Genomic DNA, 23,798 nt, shown 5'->3' with positions numbered 1-23,798 from the left:
GGGGAAGAAAGGGCGCCATGAGGACGTGCCCAAAGGCTGCTCAGAAATCATCTTTGGCCACATTTTCTGAGTGTAGCGCCAAGCCCAGGGGCCGACTGTCAACCCTTCCCTCCCTCTGTCCCCGGTAGGCTGGGCTCTCCCGCTTCTGGGATTCCCACCCCACAGAGCCACCTTTTTACCTGGGTCATTTCCCCAGAAACCCCTGACCTATCCACTGTCTGTGAATGGATTGCTTTTTGCAGACAGGGCCCCCAAACTGTGCTCCCCAGCTGGGGGTGGGGCGTGATAATGAAAGGGAATCAACCTGTCGCCTCTGTTGCCTTCACCAGCATAAGTCCATCAGCGAGTCCTACGGACTCCACTAGGGAAGTGTCTCTAGCCTCACCCAGACCCCACTGCCAATGCCAGCTATCACCCCTCTCCTAGGAAACTGAGTCACCTGCATGGTAGCCCCCCACCCCGCCAGTTACTTTGGGCAGGCTGTGCCAACAACTGTCCAGGCAAGAGGTCAGACCTGTTATTACCCCATTTTATAGATACAGTAAATGAGGCTCAGAGAGGTTAAGTGACTGGCTCAAGGAGGCACAGCCTGGAAACTGAAAGAACCAGGGTTTGAGACCAGTCTGTCTGGTTCCAAATCTCCCTATTAGCAGCTTTTCAGCCCCCACACAGTGCCCCCTGCAATCACAGGTGGCCAGGGAATCTCTCTAACAGAGGTTTTTGAGGCCCCTCCCTCCCTTTCCTATTCCTGCCCAGGGGCTCCCTCAGAGACTTGTCTCTAAACCCAAATGGTCCCAGTCTTACCTCCTCCAGGAAGACTTCCCTGACCACCCACCCTCTGTGGAGTCAGAAGTCTTCCAGTGCTTAGCAGAAGCTGCCAGGGATACCACTAGCACTGCCTCTGGGGCTAAGCGAGTCTTTTTCTTCGTCACCTCTACCACCATATGCTCAGCCAGAACCATATACCCCACAGGGGCTCTTCTAAGAGGAAAAATGAGGAAAATCATGCAGCAGATGAATGAACAAGCCATGGCTCATGCCAACTTTCCACCAGCAACAGATCTGTTCACAGGCATCATCAGAAAGGGGGCCCACGAGACAAGGTAACCAAGATGGCCACGGGGCTAGGAGAGTTGACTTTGCAGCTACTCTGAGCAGAGAAGAGCCCAGGGCTGGAGAAACTCAGTCAGCAGATGCACTGGACCCACACATTGCCCTCAAAGAGCCCACAGAAGGTTCAGACCCATTTTCAAAGCCAAGGCAAAACCATGACTTCTGCTCCAAGCTCACAGCAGGAATAACATCAGTGCCGTTCCCGGCAACAAGCACTTTCCTAGGAAATGTGCTTACCCCAGACAGAGGGACGCTGGCACCTGAGCCTGAGAGCCTGTGGAAAGCTCCATGCAGTAGATAGAAACAGAGCGGCAGAGGTCGATGTCCTGACCAGGAAAACCTTCTGAAAATATCTTCGCAAAAGAAGCAAATTGCAAAATGATAAATGATTAAAAAAAAAACAATAACTGTTAAACAGAATCATAGACATATTATGGATACATCTGTGTAGATGAGGGCATAGAAGAAGTCTGAGAAAAGGGTACTCCAAAGGCCCCCATCCCAGCTCCCGGCTGGGTCCTGCCCCAAAGAACACACCTAAACTCTACCCCAGCTCTTGACGTCCCAAAGATCATGAGCAAACCAGTGTCCACCCACAGTAGGCAGGAGCCTTCACTGCCCCACCCTTTGTGGAGGGCAACTCAGCCATGTGGATCAAAAGTCAAGATCCAGGGCGCCTGGGTGGCTCAGTTGGGTTAAGCCTCTGCCTTCAGCTCAGGTCATGATCTCAGAGTCCTGGGATGGAGCCCCACATTGGGCTCTCTGCTCGGCAGGAAGCCTGCTTCCCCCTCTCTCTCTGTCTGCCTCTCTGCCTACTTGTGATCTCTGTGCGTCAAATAAATAAATAAAGTCTTTAAAAAAAAAAAAGTCAAGATCCATACAATGTTTATTTTAAATTCATATATTCTCCTTCTGCAATCCTGTCCCTCAGATAAACTCTCACAAGCGTGCAAGAAGAAATGTAGAAGGACGTTTACACACCCGTTTGCAGCAGGAAAAAACAAACAGACAAACAAACAAACCCATAAACAGCATCCATGTCCATCACAGAGGACCCGGCTGAATTAATTATGGTCCCTTCTGAACAGGGAATTCCGGGGGGGCTCTTGTGCAGTGTGTGACAGAGACATGCGTACCGATATGGTACGCTCCAGATGAGGAGACATGAGATATGGGGCAACCCCCCAGGGCAGACATGGAAGCATGCAGGGAAACAGGTTCTTGCATATTCTTCAAAAAAAAAAAAATAAACAGTGGTTACTCCAGGGAGTGGTGTGCGTGTGTGTGTGTGTGTGTTGAGTGGGGCAGGGGCAAGAAAGGGGAGAGGTTTAGTCTTCTCTCTGTACCCTTCTGTACCACTTTCTTTTTAAGTCCAGGAGTATACCAATTTTACATATTAGAACACAGATCCTGGTACGGACAGATGTGATGGATGTGGGTGGCGGAGGAGGCTGTGCGTAGCCGGGAGCAGGGGGTCTATGGAAAGCTCTGCTCGTCCCACTCATTTTTGCTGTGAACCTAAAACTGCTCTCAGAAATAACATCTGTCTAAAAAAAAAAAAGAAGAATGGAGTAAAAGCCCTTGGAAATGAAAAACACACAGAACCCCCCACCGCCTGCACTCCTCCTGACTGAAGCTCCCTGTGCCTTCATCACTCTCACGTGAGTCCTAAGTCCCAGCCTATTCTCACATCGTCCTGAAAGAAAGGGGGTGAAGCTCATGCCCGGGGAGCCCCACGGAGGTCCCAGCCCCGAACCTCTGCTCATACCCTCTCCTCTGACCAGGGTGTCCCTGTACCTTCACAGTTCAAACACCACCCTCCCCGAAAGCACGAAAGCCCCCTCTCCTTTGGCCCTCTGACCACGGTCCCCAGAGGCCTTTCACAGATGCATGCCCTTCTCCAAAACCACCACATTCCTCAAATAACAGAAATCAGCACTCACAGGGCACTTAGTACCTACCAGGTGCCATGCTAAATGCTTCCAGTAAGTTCCTGTCATTTCACTTTCTCAACAATCCCAGAAGGTAATTATTATTATTACCTCCCCATTTTACAGATGAGTAAACTGAGACTCAGAGAAGTGACCTGACTTGTTCAAGGCACCTAGTCAGTGGTCCAACCTGGATTTGGCTATAGACAGTTCTATTACAGCTGTCTCAGCCAGCACCCCTTCCTGCTTCCTTCGCACAAATCTTTGTGATTCCCAGTGTGCCAGTGCCGACCAAGTCTGGGGACTACCAGGAGCCAGACCAGCTCCTGCTCCGGGCAGCCTGGGGCACAGAGGCTCTGCCCAGGAGAGCTGCGTCAAAGCCGAGAAGTGAGGAGAAGCAAAGCCAGGGGTGCGCAGGTGAGCCCTGGGCTAGTTGCACCGGGAGCGAACCCAAGACACCTCAAGCTTTGAGGCCAGAGGCTGGGAACTGCAGTCCAGACAGAACCAACAAGGCTTGACTCAGGGCAGGTAAGAGAATGGAAGGCTATCTTCTCTCTTGAAGGAATATGCAAGCAAATACGGAAGAAAAATGAATGAGCTAAACATGATGGAGGTGAAAAAAACTCAAAACCTTAAAGCTTAAAATCTACTTTTGGGGACCCTCCCCTTCCCAGCCCGTGAGAAGAGGAGACCTCTTGCCAGGGGAAAGATCCACTGCTTTGGCACCATCACCGCCTTAGCTGCCATCCTTGTGGGGAGACAGTATCACTCAGGCCTAGGGCTGAAATGGGTTCCCTTAAAATTCACTTGTTAACGTTCCAATCCCTAGAACCTCAGAAGGAAACCATATTTGGAAATAAGGGCTTTAAAGAGACGATTAGGTAAAATAAAGCCACTAGGTGGGCCTTCATCTAAACTGACTGGCGTCGTTATAAGAAGAGGAAATTAGACACACAACAAGCACACCGGGTCCCATGTCCCCAGAGGACAGCCGTGTGAATAGGATGCAAGAGGGTAGCCATCCACAAGTCAAGGAGAGAGGCCTCGCTGGAACCATCCTGCTGACACCGTGATCTTGGGCTTTCAGCCTTGAGAATTATAAGACAATAACTGTCCCCCAGGGATGGACACTGGGGTCAGGGGCAGTGTGGTCAGCTCATCTTGGTTTCCCTGTAACTGTCCTGGTTTAAAATAGAAAGTCCCAGATCTGGGCGCCTGGGTGGCTCAGTGGGTTAAGCCTCTGCCTTCAGCTCAGGTCATGATCTCGGGGTCCTGGGATCGAGGCCCACATCGGGCTCTCTGCTCAGCGGGAAGCCTGCTTTCTCCTCTCTTTCTCTATGCCTGCCTCTCTGCCTACTTGTGATCTCTCTCTGTTTCAAATAAATAAAAATAAAATCTTAAAAAAAAAAAAAAAAAAGAAAGTCCCAGATCCTGGGAACACCCCCTACCCAAGTCCTAAGCAAACCAAGACGGTTGGTCACCCTAGCCAAAGGCTGGACCTTTCCTGACTCCTCTATGTACTTACTCCCGCACGCATTGGAAAAATGCTCGTGATGTTTCTACCACGAACCAGAAACTGTGTCAGGGGCTAACGGTGAAAAGCCAGCCAGGGAGCCTCTCCGCCCCTCATGGCCTTTCAGGCCACTGGAAAGACACAGAAAACAAGCATTAAGAAACTATAAACACACTACCACGTACACGTACCTATAAAACTCTGAGCCAGGCGGGCCCAGCAGGACCTTGGGGCCAAGGCCGGGCTAGCCGCGGCTGTTAAGGGCAGTAGGAATTGGGAGCAACATGAACCAGTCTCCGGGAAACTGAAACAGCACACGCACATTGGCTACAGAGTAAAGAGCAGAAGGGAGGCAAACAAGCAGGACCGAGTCCCGTTAGCAGCATCCTGCCGTCAAGCAGGAGATGGGCCAGCAGCCCGGATCCGGGGGAGCCAGACAGCCTGCACAATGGACAGATTCATATGCTCCCTGAGTATCCCTCTGATCTTGCCCTTTAACTCAGCAGACCCTGTCCTCACCCCAAGAAAACTCGCAGGAATCAAAGTAAGTCAAAGCCCAGCAGCCGTGACAATGGCACTGACCCCCGCCCCCTGCCCCACACACCCCGAGGTACCTGTCCCTCTCTTGGCCAAGACTGTCCCAAACTGGCTGTGAATCAGTCCCTTCCAAGGGGCCAAGGGACTGTGTGCTTCCCTTCCCGGGGGTGGGGGTGGAGTGCTGGTGGTATTTTTAAGCTATTAACAATTGACATCTGTTAATTATTACTTTGTTCACCTCTGTTTTTTTCACCCACACCATTGCTCAATCCATCAGCAGCCAAGGCCTTGAGAAGGGGAAATATTCCCTCCCAGGCCGAAGCTGGGGAAGCAGAGGCCCCTCGCCCTAGCAGCGGGTAGGGCTCACAGTCCCTGGGCCCTAAGCATCCAACAAACCCACGTGAACTTCTAGATCTGGAATCACAAGAAGGGCAGCTAGATCTGTGCCTCGTACTGGGGGTCCCCAATCTGGCCCCCTTCAAGCCCTCTACTTTCATAGGCACCCATTGCCTCTAGAGAGGTGGTCCTCCTAGCCAGGCCAGACCCTTCTGTTGTAGACCCCAGAGATTTCCAGGCTTTGACCCATCAGTCAAGCTACACATACTATAGACTCTATGAAAGGTGTTCCCCAGGAGCCAAGGGAAGGGTAAAAAGCACAAATAACCATGCTATTCTGGTTGGAGGCAGGGGACTGGCCTGCAATAGGGAGCCCCTGAAGGCCCCTGAGCAGAGAGTGACTGGTCAGACCAAGGTTTAGAAAGGTCCCCTGGAAGTGGAGTTGAGGGAGGGATGGGGAGGCAGGCCGTGTGACAGGAGCCTGCAGCCTGCTTATCCCCAGGGGACAGTGGGGCTGGGAGAGAGACAGGAGCCAGTGCCAAGGGGAGCTACTAGTCTGGCACAAAGCAGGAAGGAAGGGAGGGAGGGAAACTGCCAGGCTGGGATTCTCTGGCTCCGGGGCTGGCCAGGGCGACACACCTGAGAAAGAAGGATGTCGGGGAAGGGGGAGGGGTGAGGAGGATGGGGGGATGTTGTTTTAGCGGAAAGAAAAGGACTTCCCTGTTGGGCAGTTGATGTGACTTAAGAGAATCTGGTGATAATCACTTCTCCATCTGGAACTCAGGAAAGAGGATCAGGGTAAGAGATTTCCAATCGGGAATGGGAGTGGCTCAGGTTCAGGAGTCACTGACACCCCAGAAGGAAGGGGGCTCCCAGGTGAGAGCTAGCAGGTGAAAAGAGGAGCACACCCAGGTGGGAGGGGGAACCACCGGTGAGGAGCCCGGAGAGGGCGGAGTCTGGGAAGGCAAGAGTCGGGTGGCTGGAAACCCGGTACTGACCGTAGGAAGGCTGGCCAAAGCCCTGAGCAATAGCGAGATAGTATAATCCTCAAAGATCCACATACTGAGTCCCTTTTACATGCAAGGCCTTGAACTTGCGGCTTGACACGCAGCATCTACTTCACTGACACCTCCCAAACCCCTTGGTGCTAGTACAGTTATCCCATTTTAAAGATGAGAAAGTCAGCAAAGAGTGGCTCAGTCCCCAGCTGGTCAAGCCTAGCCCTGAATGCAGCCAGACTCCAGAACCCACACACCATTTTAACCTCTATAAGGTATAGGGGGAGATCAGTATTCGCTGACTGGTCGCTGATATTTTCATGGGGGGAGGGGTTCCTAGAGGCCAGAAGGTGACCAGCTGGAAAGGGTGGGAGGGCGGCTCTAGCAGCTTCCTCCAGCAGCTGGCCCAGACGGCTGGAGCAGGAGCCGCCCATCGGAGCGGAAGGATCCGGAAGACGGCAGCAGGGAGCCAGAGCCGGGAAGGACCTTTAGTTCTTGTTCTGCCTTTAGGATCCAAACTTGGAAAACAATGACCGCTAAAAGTGATCTGATGACTAAAATTTTGACTGTTGCTAAGTTTAGCACTCAGGGTGGGGTAGTCACAATGATGTACCATGCGCAAACCTTGACTTCTGCCCCCAACCCTGTGCTGTATCCCAGTCCCCTGTTTAACTCCTCTATTTCCACATTTCCAAATAATAACTTGTAACCCAAGGGAGGCTTAGAGATGAATGAGGTCCCCAATCACTATCTCCTCAGTACCTAACACCCAAGTTAAAAAGTACAATGCTTAACCCAAAGGAATAAATCACTAATGGTGGAATTTCAGGCACCAGAGGTGGTTTATAGGAGTTTCTGAAATCATATCAGTTCTCAGCCTGCACTGAAACAGTGCCTGGGACATGGCAGATGCTCAGTAAATTCGTGCCCCTCCAGGCAAGAGCTTTGTAGCTCACTAGTGGGACAAGAAGTCCTCCCTGGAGCCTCAGAGAACCAAAAGCCACACTCTTCAGCAATCACTCCTTCATCATGTCCCATCACCTTATAATTTACCCATCGGTTCTATAGGATAGTATTATATCTGGCCAGAAAGGGCTTCTAAGTACATATGTTTTTTAAATAAACATATAATGTATTATTTGTTTCAGGGGTACAGATCTGTGAATCATCAGTCTTACCCAATTCACAGCACTCACCATAGCACATACCCTCCCCCATGTCCATCCCCCAGCCACCCCATCCCTCCCACCCCCTCTCTTCTCCAGCAACCCTCAGTTTGTTTCCTGAGATTAAGTGTCTCTCATGGTTTGTCTCCCTCTCTGGTTTCATTTTATTTTTCTTTCCCTCTCCCTATGATCCTCTGTCTTATCTCTCAAATTCCTCATATCAGGGAGATCATATGATAATTGTCTTTCTCTGACTGACTTATTTCACTCAGCATAATACCCTCTAGTTCATCCATGTCGTTGCAAATGGCAAGACTTCGGTTTTTGATGGCTGCATAGTATTCCATTGTATAGATATACCACATCTTTATCCATTCATCTGTTGATGGACTTCTGGGCTCTTTCCATAGTTTGGCTGTTGTAGGCATTGCTCTAAGCACATTTATTTGACCTTTTATAGTTTGGAGGAGTCTTTCAAAATCATTTAGGTTGAACCCAATTGTTTTCAATCCTTGAAAGCCCTTCTGTAATACCAAAACTCAGATCAGACTAGGGACAGCAAACAGGCCAACACCTAACTAATTCATTTTGTCAGGATTCCCTGGGCCTCCTGGATTCTTTATATACATAAGCTCACAAAATACGTCTAACTTTGGCCAGTTTGAGGGGGAGAGGGCTTTGTTTCTTGTACCTGAAGGACTCCCGTGGTGTGATCCCAAAATAACAAAGGGTCCTTGCCCTTCAGGAGCTTCCCAGTGTAGCAGGTGGTCGGACAGACTCAAGTAACCCTTCCCAGTGTCAACGGCTACGAGCCATGATAGAACCAGAGAAACCCCCCGCCCCTCCTCCACTGGGCTGCTGACGAGCTCCCACCCCCACCACAGCCCACAGAGGTCCCAGACTGGGAGTCAGGAGAACACTGTGAGACCCAGCCCTGCTATTAACTCACTGTGGGGACTCAGACAGATCGCCCTGGGCCTTGATTTTCTCATCAGCAAAATGGGGTGGAAATGCCTCATGACACCCAGGCTGCAGGCCAGGGAGGGGAGCTGCAGCGTCCAAGCCTCCCAGGGGAGGGTGGTAGGTAGGACGACCGACTCTGGGTCTGGAGTTTCCTTTCTCTTGGGTGAGGGTGGGAAGGGGTGGGGAGGTGGGTACAGGAGGAGAGAGACTCCCCTGAAACCTCCCACACCGGGCTGCCTCCTCCATACAAGCCCCAGAGGAGAGGGACCCGAGGAACCTTCTAGTCCCAGCTTTTCTTCCCATTTCCAGCACTCACTCACTGGAAATCCGGTCTTCCCTAAACCTTTGTCAGGGGACAACACTGCTTTCTATCCATGGAGCAGATAAATCTCCCAGTCTCATTGGAGCTCCCCACACTAAGGCCCTCCCTTCCTGCTGCTTCTGAGGCACCCCGGGGAAGCAGGGTCCAGAGCCAACACCTCTGTCTGCCCGGGGGAAAGGTCAGGCCAGTTCACAGCAGCTGCCCTCCCTAAAGGCTCTCCCTCACCCTCCAGGAGGCCAGAGGGTGAGGGCCAGTGTCAGGGTCAGGTCAGGGCCAATGCCCAGGACTGAACAGCCCGCGGTGAGCAGTGACCAAACCCATTATAGCTGACCCCTGCCTTTCTGCTCCTCATTTTCCTACACTAAGCCTGTCCCAGTTCCACAGTCAGGTGGGCTCCCGTGCAACTCACGCGTCTTCAGGAGGAGAAGGGCAGCCCACGTGTCTTCAGTGCGAGAGGGGACAAATTCAAAGGTATGAGACACCAGATAGGTTGTCTCCAGGCACCGCCCCGCCCCTACCATCACCATCACCAGGAGACGCTGGCTGCAAGACCACCTCTGAAAATGTCTTCTTGGGCATCCCCCTGCCTCTGCCTCAGCACCCTCCCCTAGAACAACATTCAACAGCTCAGAATTACCCAAATCAATTACTCCAAGAAGGAGCTCAGGCAGACAGGCATTAGAATAAAGACACAGATAATTCCCACTGTCAGGTAATTGCTCCCCAGAGAATTTCAGATAATAAAAGGGGAATCAAAAAGAGAGCATTTTTTCTCCCAGAAAGGAAGGGGAGATTGTGCACTGATAAACAGAAAGCTATTCTCTTCCCTTCTGCCCTCCCTACCCTTCCTTGGCTGTGCTCCCTCAGGACCAAACCACAATGTCTCGGAAATCCACGGAGATGGGGATGGGAGGTGGGCAGGCGAGGTCCAGGGTCCTGGGCCCTAGAGACAGTGCTGTGTTCTCAGAGGACATTTGACTCTTGTGTCCTTCTTTGAGCGGGGACACAGACGGGGACAGGGCTCCAGTTACCCAGAGGCACAGTGACCCATGATTGGGCAGTTAATCTCTTTCTCCACGTGTCCAGCTCATCCCCTCAACAAGGACAGAAGCTCTTTGACAGCAGGTCCTTGACTGACACTACCAGCCTCTCCTTGCCACCCGGCCCCAGATGCCCATTGATCCAGGAGGCGATGGAGGTGCGCCACACAGGTTTTCCCGAGGCCCATTACTTGGTTTTCCTGATTGTAAAATGCAGAAGTAGCACCAAACTCGCATACAGATGTCTACAACATCACAGCCCCAAGAATATCACAAAGCCCCGTGAAGAGGTATTCCAAGAAGAAACGTGTCCTCTGGTTAGAGGCTTAGGAGTCCAGGGGGAAACAGAGCTTAACTGATTCCTTCACTGCAGAACTTCTCAGAGCCTTCATAATTGCTAATGTGGACTGGTCCTGTATGAACGCACCTACAGTACGCAGCCTTTTTCAAAACACTTTTTCTACTACATGTCTCCCCAGACTGCTGTTCCATAGACCACACTAAGGCCAGCAGTGGGTACAGAAAGAAGGCATAATAAAGAAGGGGCAGTAGTAAGGCATTTAAAGGGGACTGGTTAGGGAGCTGTAAGAAAAACTCATGGAGGGCATGGAGCTTGAGATACATTCTAAAGGAGAAAGGAGGGGCAAAGACAGGGAGAGGACATCCCCCACAGAAGAGACTGCCCAACCAAGAACCCTAGGTGTGGGAGAGCCCTGGGCATGCTGGACCCAACTGTTTGCCTTACCTGCCTTCTGGAGAGGAGGGAGGGCTAGAAAGGTGGGGTGGGGAGGGTCTTGGAGTAAGAAACAGAGTGAAGGTATTTTGAAGGTCCTTGAGTTGATGCTGGCTTGCTCAAAAGTGGCTACCGTGGGCAGCACAGCGCGAAGTACAATTCTGACAACAGCCCTAGGAAGTAGGTTCTAGGGTATCTGTCTCTTCAGAGCCAAGGACAAGTTAAGGGGCTATCCCAGTTCATGCAGCTACTGAGTGGTGGGCGGGGATCCGAAGCCCCCAACATCTCAACCAGAGAACCCATGCCCTTAACCACTGAGCTTCCCCACCCCAGAGCTGCAAGGGACAGGGCTGAACCCAGTGCCACCAACACCATCAAAGTGTGGAGACGCGCCAGTCATTCCTTGCTGTGGGAAGCTTTGTCCCTATGCCTTGGTTTCTGATTTATATTCCATCAGCTGACGCTCCCCAAATATATACACAGGTCATTAGTTCTAAATATTTAAAGGGAGCCTTTCCAATCATCCCTCTGGGAATAGACAAGAAAGCACCAAAACACAGCTTGGCACTGACAGAAACGTGCGACCGAGCCCATTGACATCCTCAACAAGATTTATGTTTCCCAAACACGTGGCTGCCACTTGATTTACGGGGCCTGTGGAGCTATCCCGGGGCGGGGGCGGGGGGGGGGGAGCAGACCTCTCAAGGGAGGGAGGGTTCATCATCATCATCAAATATTTTGATAATCATCTCCATCACAGTAAAGAAGGCACCAGGCCCCTTCCTGCCCTTGCACGGGAAAGGAAGTGAAATTGTTTGCCTTAATTCAATTAGGTAATTAACCAGACAATGCAAAGAGGAATTCCAGCAAGGATATAAATACTTGAAATCCTTGCACTGGATTTCAACAACAGGAACCCTGGCGGAGGGGAGCGGTGAAGGTGGGGAGAGGTGTGTCTCGAGCTAAAAACAACAGTGGGCAGGCAGCAGGTCATAATGATAGACACTTACCCTGGGCCGGCTCTCTGATAAGCACTTTACGTGCATTACCTAACTCATGCCCCAAAACAACTCAGTGACGTAGGTGTCACTATTATCCTCATTTGACAGAGGAGGAGATGGAGGTGCAGGGACACGCTGGAGAGCACACAGCGCAACTGACAAACCCAGGTCAGATTTCAAAATCACCTCTTCAGCCATAGCCCTCTGCTCCCTCTCCAAAGGCATGCCTAAGATAAAGGGCCTCTAGGGATGGTTCCAATCTAAATCGGGAAACTGAGGCAGGACTGGGCACCTCCCTCCTCCCCAAGCATCTAGACCGCCTGGCCCCGGGTCTCCCAGCTGACCTGGCTGCTGGGCTGCCCCAGAGAAGCAGTCAAGCTTGGGCGAAGCAATTTTGCAATCCTGTTTGCAGAAACCTGGACAGCTGCCCTCCTAGGGCCTCCTCCAACCTCACTTCCTCCAGGAAGCCTCCCTGACTTCTCGCCCTCGCCAACACATGAGCCTGTGGGCTCTCCAAAGACTGAGCATGCTTTCTCTCTCGGACTGAACCCCAGAGGCTCTCGAGAGGGAAGCAAAAGCAGAACCTCACACTGGTTTGAGTCCCTTCCACCTTGACCAGGCAAGCCTGTTCCGACAAACACGCACCCCTATGGTTTCAACGGCAGAAACAAGCTCTAGTGGAATGTGAACGCTGTGCAAAAGATAAAACTTCAAGCGCCTTAAAGAAATCTTTTCCTCTATTATCCCCTGTCTCTATTCATCACTGCGGCTCACTTAAAAGCCCATATTTGAAAACCTTTTCGTTTGGGCAATTTGAAGCGCTGTGTATCTTTACAAGAGAAATAAATAAACAATCCATATAGTCTCTTTAATTCAGACTTCTCCATACCCAGAACTGCCTTCACCAGAGGCAGTAAGTTCTGGAAAGGAGCACTGGCCAGAGTGTCCCAAGACCAGTGTGAAGGTGACGGAGAAGGCCCTCGGTATCACAGCGCAAATACTGGTGAGCCATAATGAAACACTAGACTCGACCAGGATTTCAGCTCCATGCCTAATTTTAACCTAACAACAACCCCAGGAGGAGGTATTGTTGTTATGCCCAATTTACAGATGGAAATACTGAGGATCTGAGACGTGAGGTAGCTTTGTCGGAGTCACACAGCTGGTAGGTGAGCCAGCCAGGACTCCAGTTTCAGGGGTCCCAGACCACTCCCCACCCTTGGCCTCTCTGCAAGACCAGGCCCTTCTGGGGTGGGAACAAGCTACTTGGCTCTGCCCCCACCTCCCACCCCAAACCCAGGACTCAGTAGCCAACACAGACCCCTGGTCTGAATTAACACTTCATTGGTCACTCCACTCAAAGGGAAATGGCCCCAACAACTGCCCTTCCTTCAGGGGAACTTCTGGGGACAGAGGGGAATGGAATTAACACCAACATCGAAAAGGCCAAGAGCTAAAGGAGGTGGAAAGAGACAGGACCAGGACTGACTGTCTGTGAGAGCATGGCTTCTAATGCGCCCTTCCCTGGTAGAGCCTGGAAACAGCCATACCTGCTCTCCTCTGTTCCCCCTCTGACTTGCTCAAAGTGTTAGAGGGGGAACATGGGGGATGATGTCAAACTAGAAAAGGACTCCTCATTCACCCCCTTTATGCTCCTCGTCAGCATAATCACACCTAATTTCTTCATACTTATACTCGCACAGCAGCTGGAGGGCAGAGAAGCACGGTGCTGGACACTTCGGGCCATGGGGTGGTAAAAACTTTCATTCAAACTCTAGCTCTGCTCCTTCCTGGCTAGGTGATCTTAAGCAAGTCACTTCTCTTCTTTGGGCCTCAGTCTCCTCATCTGCAAACTGGAAATGATGACAGGAGCTGATGGGACTGCCGTGAGAACCAGATGTGCTAACATTGGAAAGTCCTGAGTCCTGAGCCCAGCGCCTGGCCCAGGGTAGTACTCAGTAAGTGTGGGCTGCTAGGAATCATTACAGCCCAGACAGGTCCTGCACCTTGCACAGAGCCAGTGTAAGGCAAGCAAACACTAACGCCGTGTTCTGGCTCCTGGTTCAAGATCTTTCTCAACACTGAGCCACTGAGGAATATGAGAGGGCCCAGCCCAGGAGATCTCATGGCCCCGTGGTCTCCCCACATCTGCAATTCCCAGGCCAAGTACAAAGTCCCAACCAACAGGCTTGTTTTTCACAACACACGCGCGCGCGCACACACACACTCAAGTGGCTCAGAGTGAAAGTTCCCAAACCTTGGCATCCTCCTCCATGCAGAGGTGAGTAGTGACCTCATCCCTGTGACTAAGCCAACACCGACGCCAAGAGCCCTCTCTGGGAACCCGCGGGCTTGGCACTGCTGGCTCCCAGCCCCAGGAGGAGCCAAGGCTGTGAGACTGGGATTCACACAGAGCTGGGAATCCCTGCTCTCGGAGCTGAGAATCCGAGCGGCTTTGAAAAGCAGGGCCGTGTTGCAGCCAAAGACCAGGATGGGACAGGAGATCTGGGTTCGAGTCACAGATCTGCCATGAACTTCTCACACAGTTTTAATATGCAAACTCAGGCCTCTGTCTTTCCAACCCTAATATGGGTGGATTATAGGTTTCCAATGGTCCATCCAGCTTGGATCTGGTTTCACTCCCTTCCTGCCCACCACAGACCCCTGGCCTAGAGCTAATAAAGATACAGGTTAGAGGAAGTGGACGCTACAATGCATGAAAGAAGCCACTGTTGTTGGAGTGGACGGTGCAAGCCGCAGGAGAAGCTGGGCGGGATTAGGGGGTGGGGGTAGGGGGGTCAGAAGGCTGGGAGGAGGTGAAGAAGAGAAAACCAGTCCTTGTGGTCTGCAGGCTGGTCAGGGGCAAGGAGCGCAGTGCCAGAGACCAGAGCAGCCTATCAAGCATTCCAGGGAATCAGGACAGGAGAGGAAAAGAGCCTTCCCCCAGAACTTCAGCCCCCGCCTCCTCCTTCTCACTTAATTCCTCCCAGCATGGCGAAGACAGGCAATCAGGAGAACCTAGATTACAACTAGGAAAAAGCCGAGAAACCCAGATAGAGACTCTGCGGCAGAGCTGGCTCCTCCAGAACCCCAAGGCAGCAGGAAGTGAGGTCCCCCCTCTTCCACGGCGCCGGGGTCCAGGAGAGGTGGGGACGGACAGATTGTCTTCTGAGAGTTTCTCTGAAATCCGCTCTACCACATGCCATAAGATGCCCCCTGCAGCCAAGCCAGGGGAGCCCGCCACTGCCAGGCACTGTTGATGAAGCACGTAGCTGCTGTGTGCTAGAAGCCTCCAAGCCTCCCCTTTGCCCACAGCGTCCTGTTCACACTCCTTATTATGGCCTTCAAGGTGTTCAGTTTGGGCTCCCAAGGGGACCTGTTCACCCCATCCCTGCCCCGCCCTCCCCACCCCTGCATTGCTTCCCTCCCGTTCTATATTCCCATCAGGAGCCTTTGCCCCCTGGGGCCTTGATCTGTCCTCAGGCTTCCCACTGCCCTTGCTGTTTTGCTTAATAATCTGCCCCCGAACAAACCAGAAGTGACTCTTAACTCTAAGGAACACACTGAGGGCTGCTGGAGGGGAAGCGGGCGGGGGCCTGGGGTCCCCGGGTGACGGGCATTAAGGAGGGCATGTGATATAATGACCCTGGGTGTTATAGGCAACTGATGAATCACTAAACTCTACCCTTGACACTAAGAATACACTGTATGTTAACTCATTGCGTTTAAGTTAAACCATCATCATCCTCATCATCATCTGTGCCTGTTGGTTTGAGGGACCCCCTTTCCTCTTGTCATCTGTTGACTTCTGGACTTTAACTGGGCTCCTTGCGAGAATAAAGAAGGCAGACAGAGGGGACAGACCGAGGTTCAGCCACCAGATCGCAGGTACAGGCTCAAGCGAGGAAGTGTGGCCGCGCCTGCCTCCACATGCCCACCGACAAGGCGGGTGGCGCGACCTCTGCCTGCATCACCGGCTACGGAGCCGCGAGCCACGCCGGCCAGCTCATGGAGCCAAAGGGCTCTGCACAGCCTCAAGTGTGACACGAACCCAAGGGATTAGGATGTCTATTTTTAACTCCCCACATCCTGGCCGAAAAACAAATCCCTCACACGCCTTCAGATCCCTATCAGGGGGGCTGGCAGAGCCCTTTGGGAATTGTCTCCTCCCGGAAGCAGCGCCAGCTCTGATGGCTTCGCCTCTGCCGGGAAGGGCTCGGAGAGACGGGGCCAGCTGCCCTGATGTCTGGCTGGGTCCCCGCTGCCCCTGTCAAATAGCCGTTTCCTGGTGGACTCGGTTGTCACGGATCCTCCAGCCAGTGACAGCCAGACGGGGTCACCAGCAATGTTGAGGGAGGGTATCCATTTGTACCCTCACACACCCTCCTAGCCCCCTGAGGAGCCGGGGCCAGAGAGCCTCCCCCAGAAGGGTTGGGATTTGGGGCTCCCGGGCTAGGATGCTCTGAGGGCAGAGGCAGGGCTGGAGGCAGGTAAACCAGTAAGGTGGACCTGAGTAGGATGTTTAGTAACAAAGGCTCTGTGGGTCCAAAGGCCCTGCCAGACTCCGACCAGAAAGGGGCTGGAGCAGCATGGGAAAGGGAAACCAGACCATTACCAATCTCGGTTGATCGTCTCCCCTCCTCCGGGCACCCCTGGCATCCCTCAGACCTCACTCCAAGATGGGTCTTTAATAGGGGATCAGCCACTGGGACCTGTAAGGAGACAGGAGCTTCCTACTTCAGGGAGAGAGAACGCCTCCCCAGTCCCTGGCCCGCCTGTGGGTATTGATCAAGTTCATAAGGACGTTGCCCATTCTCCCTGGTCCCACCCCACCCACTTGCCACTGCCTAAGTTCATTCTCAGCAAACACCAGTAGAGAAAGTGACCCCAACACATGAGTTTCAAAGACAAAAAAGCCTCATTCCAAATAGAGACGTTTCAAGCTGGTCAGCCTTCTCCTGGCACAGTGACCCTCGTTGACCTCAGGGACAGACCATTTCCCTGAAGGTTCTGACCACAAATAATGGTACAACCCTAGAAAAATCATATGACCCCTAACTGCCTCTGGGGCCACATCTGTGAGCCCCCAGCACAATCCCAACGACCCCACGGACCCTCTGTAAATATTTTACACACTCCCTCAGGAATTCTAAAGAATCTTGGCAATGCTCATTTGAGACCCGAAGTTCAGCCTGCAGGCGGGGTTGCAGGGGGAGGGCGGGCAGGAAATGATGTGCCCTTTTCAGACCTTTCTCCAGGCTTCTCTGTCTTTGATAGCACAAAGCAGAATAGATTTTTTTAAAAAGCAGATCAAGAACAATCCAAAGGTGTCAGGGAAGTCTTTCCGCAAACCAAAGGCATCTCTGGGTCCGTCCCTCACCTGCAGGCAGCCTAGCACAGAGCACACACAGGACCCAGGCGGTTTGCACGGGGAAGCAGGGTTCCCGAAAAATGCTCTGAGGCAGGAACAGAAAAACCAAGTCCAATGACAAGTCAGTCCAACCCTACAAGGCTTTATGAACCTTTACTAGAACAAGGAAGGCCCTGGCCAGGCTCCACCCCGCTCTGTGGGCATTGAGACGAGAAGTAATGCCCCGGGGCTTGCCCTTAAGGAGCTCAGAGCCGTCTTGGAAGACAGGCAAGCCGGCAACCAGATAGGAGGCAAGGCGGCTGGTAGAAGCTACAAGCCAGGCCTGCACAGCGGGAGGGCTCACCCTGAGTGGAGTGATGAGACCAAGTGGAGGTGACATTTGGGCCAGACCCAGAGGGGCAGGAAGAATTGGCGCAGTGAAGCAGTGGCCGTGAGAGAAGGACAGCCAGGAGTCATGGGCAGAGACCGGGACAGGCAGCCTGGAGAGCAGAGGCAGAACAGGCAGGGAGGGGAGTTGGAGCAGGCACGGAACGTGGGTTTGATCCTGCAGGTGGGTACCAGGGAGCCCCCCCAACCCAGGGAGGGAGGAAGAAACAGGATGGAGGGAAGCTGAGGGCAGGAGGCTGGTGGAGGCTGGAGTTAACAAGACGCCACTCTAGGAAGCTGGGCTGCTGGGGGCTCCCCCGGGCGTGGAGAACAGGCAACCGGATCCGCTGAGCCAGCCACTCTGCCCCAGAGTGAGCCTCAACCAGACTGGCACAGACCCCAGCTGGGAGGGGCTGGCCTCAAGGAATGCTGGGGACGCCCAGGGGACAGACACGTGGTGGCTTGGGAGGGAAGCAAGAGACCACTCCACACCATCCTGGCCTCTCAGCAAAGGCTCTGGGGGGCCGAGGTGGGGTTCTGCTGGGCTGAGGGGCCCCCACGCTCCCACTTGGCTCCCTCTCACAGGCCCAGCCATCATCACCCTCCTGCAATGCTCAGAGTGCTGATTACAGTTTCATTCCCGAGGTGAGCACCCTGACCACACCTGGGGCTCCCTCCTGATACCCGTGCCCCCACCCCAGCTCCCTGAGCCCCCTGGGACATGAGCCCACAGAGCCTTGTTGACTGGTTTCACAGCAAGCCAGTGTACCCCTCCAACCCAACCCAACAGCTCACTTGCCCCCAGCCTGTCACGGAACCTCCTCCCCAGAAAGGCCGAAAAGAAAAGAGTCACCCATGAGTATAGAGACTGGAAGGAATCTCAGCGATGTCATTGACAATCCCCCCCGCCCTCCTCGCCTCACCTTTACAGACAAGGAAACTAAAAGTTTAAGAGATGACCAGCTTTGCCCAGGATCACACGGCCCAATGGTGGCCCAGCCAGGACACAGATCTTCAAGCTCCCCGGAGGGCTCTGCACCGAAGCCAGGACCAGGTGGGGCGGTAGAACCGGGGTATGTCGGATACAGTGCACACGAAAGGCCTATGCTTCTGGTCAAGGGGCCTAGGTTCGAGTTCTGGCTTTATCACCTTCCCTTACGCATGCAGACATCAGAGCCTGGGACGTGTCACTGCAGTTTCCTGGAGTCTAGCGACTCTTGCATAAAATGGGTGTTCGGTAAGTCCGAGCTCTCAGTAGAATCAAACAGAACCAAGGTGGAATGAGAGCTCTGTGTGCAGCCGAGCGAGGCAATCAGGACTGGGACACCACTGCAGACTACTGGTTCACCTTCACCCCTCCCGGAAGCCAGCCCAGCCCAGCCAGCCCTAAGTCAGACATCTCCCCAGAACTGCCCACCGGCCGGCAGAGCAGCCCTCCAGGGAAAGGGGTGGATGGCTACTGGATTTACAACCCAGATGAACGCATGGCAGACCCACCACTCTCCCCTTCCCAAGAGGTCCCCCAGCTCCTCCTGACTGAGGTCATCATGGGGCCATGGAGGATGAAGTGGGTGTGGGTGTGTGTGTGTGTGTTGTGGGGGGGATCCTGCCCACCTCTCCACCCCAGCTAAGAAATATGAGCACAAGGTCCTCACCCAAGGTGCACTAATCCTTCTAGAAAGCAGAGGTCACAGGCCTTGAGGGTAGGGAGGTGGGGTGAGCAGGAGCCTGGGAGCCACAGGCTTGCTGCCACGCTCCTCTTCCTGTGGCAGGAGTGGCCTCAGTCCTCCAAGGGCCTCCCCGTAATGCCTGACACCCACCCAGACAGTCATCACCCCACCAGTGGGCATAACATCCTGTCCGTTTTACAATCGGGAGAAAGTCCCAGAAAGGAAAACTAACCAGCTGAAGAGAGTAGAGCCAAGGCTTGACTTTAGATCACCTGGGACCCATATCCCACGTCTCTCCCGAAGCACACCTGAGAGGCCAGGTTCCCAGGCTGTGGGGTGCATGAGAACGGCTCTGGGAATTTTTCAAAGTGCAGCTGCCTAGCCCTGGAGTGGAGATGTGGAATCTGCATTTTAACAGGTGCCCCAGGTAGTTGTGAGGAAACACCATCAGCACTCACCACAGGCCCGGGGGACACCGGCACGTGCACACACTCATGGGCGCACACGACATGGACCAGCACAGGACAACAAGGACCAGTAGGAGCGCAGGCTCCAAAGGCAGATGCCAGGTTTGGGGAGCACCTCGGCTCCTTATGGGTTGTATGACTTCGGGCAAATTTCGTGACCTCTCTAAACCAAAATGAGGGCAAGAAAAGAATCAACTTCAAGGTGTTGTCTTAAGGATGCAAGGAAATAATATGTGTAAAGCGCTCAGCACGGGACCTAGCGCGTCATAAACACTCAAAAAACGGTGTCACCATCACGGCCAAACTCAGTTCCGTGTATCAAATGCCTAAGGGAAGGAACCGAGCGCCAGGCACCGGGGGACCTCAGGGCATCGCTGAGCCAGGAAGAGACACCTAAAGGGTTGTACCAGAACCAGTGGGTAGAAGTAACAGGGACACAGATCTCTGCTCCAAACTGGAAGAATTTGTTATCAGACTAGAGTTGGCCCATCATGAAACCAGCTGCCTACTAGGCTGTCACTAGAGGATGGTGGCTAAGAAGACACCAAGATGTTCACCAGGAGATGCCACATCAGGCAAGGAAGAAGGGAGGGGGTGGCCTGGCGCTCTTGAAGGTGACTTTGGGTTAGGTTCTACAGGTCAGTCCCTCTCCCTATAATGCTGGTTAATTTGGACATTTGCACTGTCCTGTCCTTTACGACCTTTACCTCCACAAATCCAAAAGGGATAGAGAGAGGCCAGTGGTGGATAGAAAGGCTTTTGCCTTCTGAGTAGTTCCTGGTAAAGAGGGAGATGGATGGGGCTGTCTTAAATCGAGGCCTGCAAACATACTGAAATCATATGCCTCAGAGGATATGTGCATCTGTGCACTTTTCTCAGAAGAGCTGGTTAAGAGGGGGCTGGTTCATACCAACTTTTGAGTGGAGGGGAAACTGAGGCACAATGGGGTCTGGGTGACTCAGGCTGCAAGAGGGCCCAAACTCCGGGATATGGACTGGAGCCCAAGGCTGTTGTCCTATGAGCCACGAGCTTTCCATGCCTTATCTTTCAAAAGCCTCACTACATCCCCCTGGGGTGAGACCTTTGAGCTCAGAGAGGTTAGGTAAACTCCCCAAGAACACACAGCTAGTGAGTGGCAGGACTGGGCTTTACACCCAAGTTCTCTGGGCCTCAGAGCTGGTGCCTGGTTTGGTTTGAGCTCTTGGCTGCATAGTCTTAGGTCAAGAAAAGATGTTTGGTTTTGACAGAGGGGAAATAATGTTAAAGACGATGATTCGCGTAGGTGACAAGCTCCCTACTCACCCAGCCTCAATTAAAATTAAATTCGAATCAAAACTAATTTCACCCCTAAATAGCAGAAGGGGGGTCGATCAGTTTCCATATGACTCAAGCCAGACAGCTCAGAAGAATGGAGCATCTGGAAACCAGAAAACCCAATCGTTTCCACCAGGCTGGGAACTGGAACCTAAGTGCCTTTGGTCCCTCTTCCTACCCTGTTTAGCTCACGGGTCAGGGCAGCCCAGGAAACCAAAAACAGAGCTCTCCTCAATGACCCCGCCCCCTCAACACCGAGGAGTGGCTACCGGTTGAACAAAACAACACCTCAAACTTGGGTGCCCCGGGGTGACTGGCTCTGGGATGGGAGGAGTAGCTGTTCAACCACCAGCCCCCAGGGTGAGCTGAGGAGGGTCTTAAGTCTGGGGAGACCACTGGAAGCGCTCGGGTGGGGAGGCTGGAGAAAACCGCCGCCCTAACCCCTGCGGGCTGCAGGCCCCTGACGGGGGGCGGGGGGCCTTCCCTGTTAGAGCGCGCCGTTCTCCCCGCAAGGATCCAATGATCTAGGCAGGGCGCCCTGGGAAGTTTAAAGGGTCAACGCACCTCGCAAAGGCCGTTTGGCGGCACAAGGGGACTGTAGGGTAGAAAAGCAAAGTCGCAGCCCACTCCTCAGTCTGGTACCCCCATACCTCCCGTTAGGTCCCCCAGATCCTGAGAGTGAGTCTATCGGCTCGGGGGCCCCAGCTCTTACCTCTATGCGTCGGCCGGGCCACTGTGCTCTGCCATCCCGAAGGCGCCGGAGCCCCAGCTGCACGCCGGACCGGGGTCACGAGGTGGCGGGGTCCTGGGGACGCAGGAAAGTTTCCGTAGCGCCAGGCAGGCGGAGCGGGCCAAGCAGGCGGCGGGGCCGGGCAGGAGCGCACTCCGGAGGGCTCGGTGCCTCCGCCTGCGCGGCGGTGCTCTGGCGGCAGGGCTCCCCCAGGCCACCCGGCCCGCCCAGCCCCGCCAATCGCAGGCCCCGCCACCCGCAGCTCCGCCCGCCCCGCCAGGACCGAGCGGAGGCGGGGAGGGGCGGGGCGGGGGCGCACCTGTTTGGCCAATCGACCCCACTACAAACCACCTCGCCCCGGCCACACTGCCACACTGAACAGAGCGATCCCCTCGGCTCTCAGCACAGTCCGCCCATTCCCCGCTTGGACCAGGGATCTAGGCTGGGCACCCCACCCCCAACCGCGACCCGGCCGGGTCGAGCGCGCCGCGGTTTCCTCCAGCCTGCGGAGGTCCTCTGTGCGCCCGGACCGCGCTCCCTCCCTAGCCCCTAGGATGTCAAAGACAAAATCCTGGCTTTAGCCTGGGGACTATAGGGGTACAGGTTTGAGGAGTGGACTGCGACTCTGCTTGGTTCACCCCTTTTCTACTCCACATCCTCTTCTCCCTCAAGGATTTTCGCGCGTCCTCTGACCCCGTAAACTTCGCGGCGAGCTTGCCTCGGTCTCCGACCGCGGGGCCGCGGGCTGATGCTAGGTGCAGAGCTCTGGGCGGATGGCAGGGTGAGGGAAGGTCACAGGCAAGGCGCTTCCAGCCCTCCCACCAACATAAACCCTCGAGAATCCAGTCGGATTCGGGCAAACTTCTCCAGGGCGCTTGCGATCCGCTGCAGCGGGCCCCCCAACTTCTCTTGGGGTCACAACACATATTAAAGCTTGGCGATTCTATTGTTCCATTTTCCAGATGGGAAGACTGAGAGGCCAAAAGGAGATGAAACCTTCTCGGTCGTGGTGGCGAGATTGCGACTTTTTCAAACCAAAGGTGAGTTTGCGGAGGGCGCCTGGCTCCCCTCCAGAGCCCGGCGCCGACGCCAGGGTTCTCCCTCGCTCGCCCCCCGCGGCGGACCTGCGGTGGGGAAGGAGAAAGAGGCGCCGGCAAGTGCCGGGAAGAGGGAGAGCACGCCGGCAGCCCGCCCTGCCTTACCTCGGCAGCAAAGCGTGTCCTCGCAGAGCGCGCCGGCCGGAGGCCCCAGCAGGGGCAGGGAGGCCCAGGCGAGCGCGCGGGAGGCCGCGCGGCCCGCTCCCATCCCGCACGGCCGGGGCCGCTCCTTCGCCCGCCGGCCTTCCACCCTCGGCGGCACCTGTGCGGACAGCGCTGTGCCGGCGGCCTCCGCCGCGGCCTCGGGGGTTGGGACGGGGCCAGGCCCGGGGTGGGGCGTCCAGGGCTCCCCGGGCTCCTTGGACTGTCTCGGCTCGGACTCCCACGGTCGCGGCCCGGGCTCCCGGCGACCAGCGCAGGGCAGGGCGCTATTTTTAGCTGGAGCTGTTCTCCCAGTTGGACAGACAGAACCAGTTAATTCGGCCGCTCGGGAAGGGCCTGCACCGGGAGCTCCCGGGAAAGGCAGCCGCAGCTCTGCTGAAAGCTGATCCTTCGCATTCCTGCCTCTCGAGGCGGGAGGGCGGGAGGACGCCTCTAATTCCCCCGGGAAGCCGGCGTCCTCTCTGAAGGCGGCCCTGGGCCCCAAGTGCACGCCCAGCGTGGGGCTCTTTAAATCGACTCTGAAACTCCACCTGACTTCCTTCTGCAGGCTTTGCCGATTTCCCATAAAATGCCCACCCTTCCTACTGGCGTCCAGCACTGAGAGGAGCCCCCCAGCAATGCGATCTGGTCCCCAGCACCGAAAGAATCTGGCACACTCCCGGGACTCAGGAGCTACTTTGCTGGAAGAAGGAAAAGTGAAAATCCCGTATCAGATTAGCCAGAGGGTCAAGTAGAGGTCTTCAGAACCTAGGCAAGATGGGAGAGATGGACGGGGTGGCTTCCATATCCTACAGAAACCCTCACCCAACACCTTCAGATTGTATGACCTTGGCAAGTCTTCTCACCTCTGTGCCTGTTTCCTTTCTGCATAAAGGAGTCTGAGAAGCCCCAGAGATAGCATCTGAGAAAGGCTTTGTAAAACAACAACAACAACAACAACAAAACAAAAACAAAAACCTGAGGGGCAT

At 54.3% G+C, this 23,798-nt stretch overlaps 1 protein-coding gene across 2 annotated transcripts in view; it reads right to left on the bottom strand.

Annotated features, from left to right (window-relative positions):
- Positions 1-23,798, bottom strand: part of DAB2IP (DAB2 interacting protein) — a 186,077-nt gene that overhangs the window by 142,234 nt on the left and 20,045 nt on the right. The window contains exon 1 of one of the 2 annotated variants that reach the window (XM_032865769.1): positions 22,774-22,881. The exons of the other annotated variant lie outside the window; for it this stretch is intronic. Coding sequence (XP_032721660.1) covers positions 22,774-22,876 — 103 coding nt within the window. The 5' untranslated portion in view covers positions 22,877-22,881. Of the gene's footprint in view, positions 1-22,773; positions 22,882-23,798 lie in introns of those variants that run through there. 2 annotated transcript variants of the gene reach the window in all.

This window comes from Lontra canadensis, unplaced genomic scaffold (genome assembly GCF_010015895.1).
Source record: "Lontra canadensis isolate GAN:19392208 unplaced genomic scaffold, GSC_riverotter_1.0 scaffold30, whole genome shotgun sequence".
In the NCBI taxonomy this organism is placed as follows: domain Eukaryota; kingdom Metazoa; phylum Chordata; class Mammalia; order Carnivora; family Mustelidae; genus Lontra; species Lontra canadensis.
The sequence above is the reverse complement of the archived record's forward strand: the minus strand, read 5'-3'. Positions and strand labels throughout refer to the sequence as shown.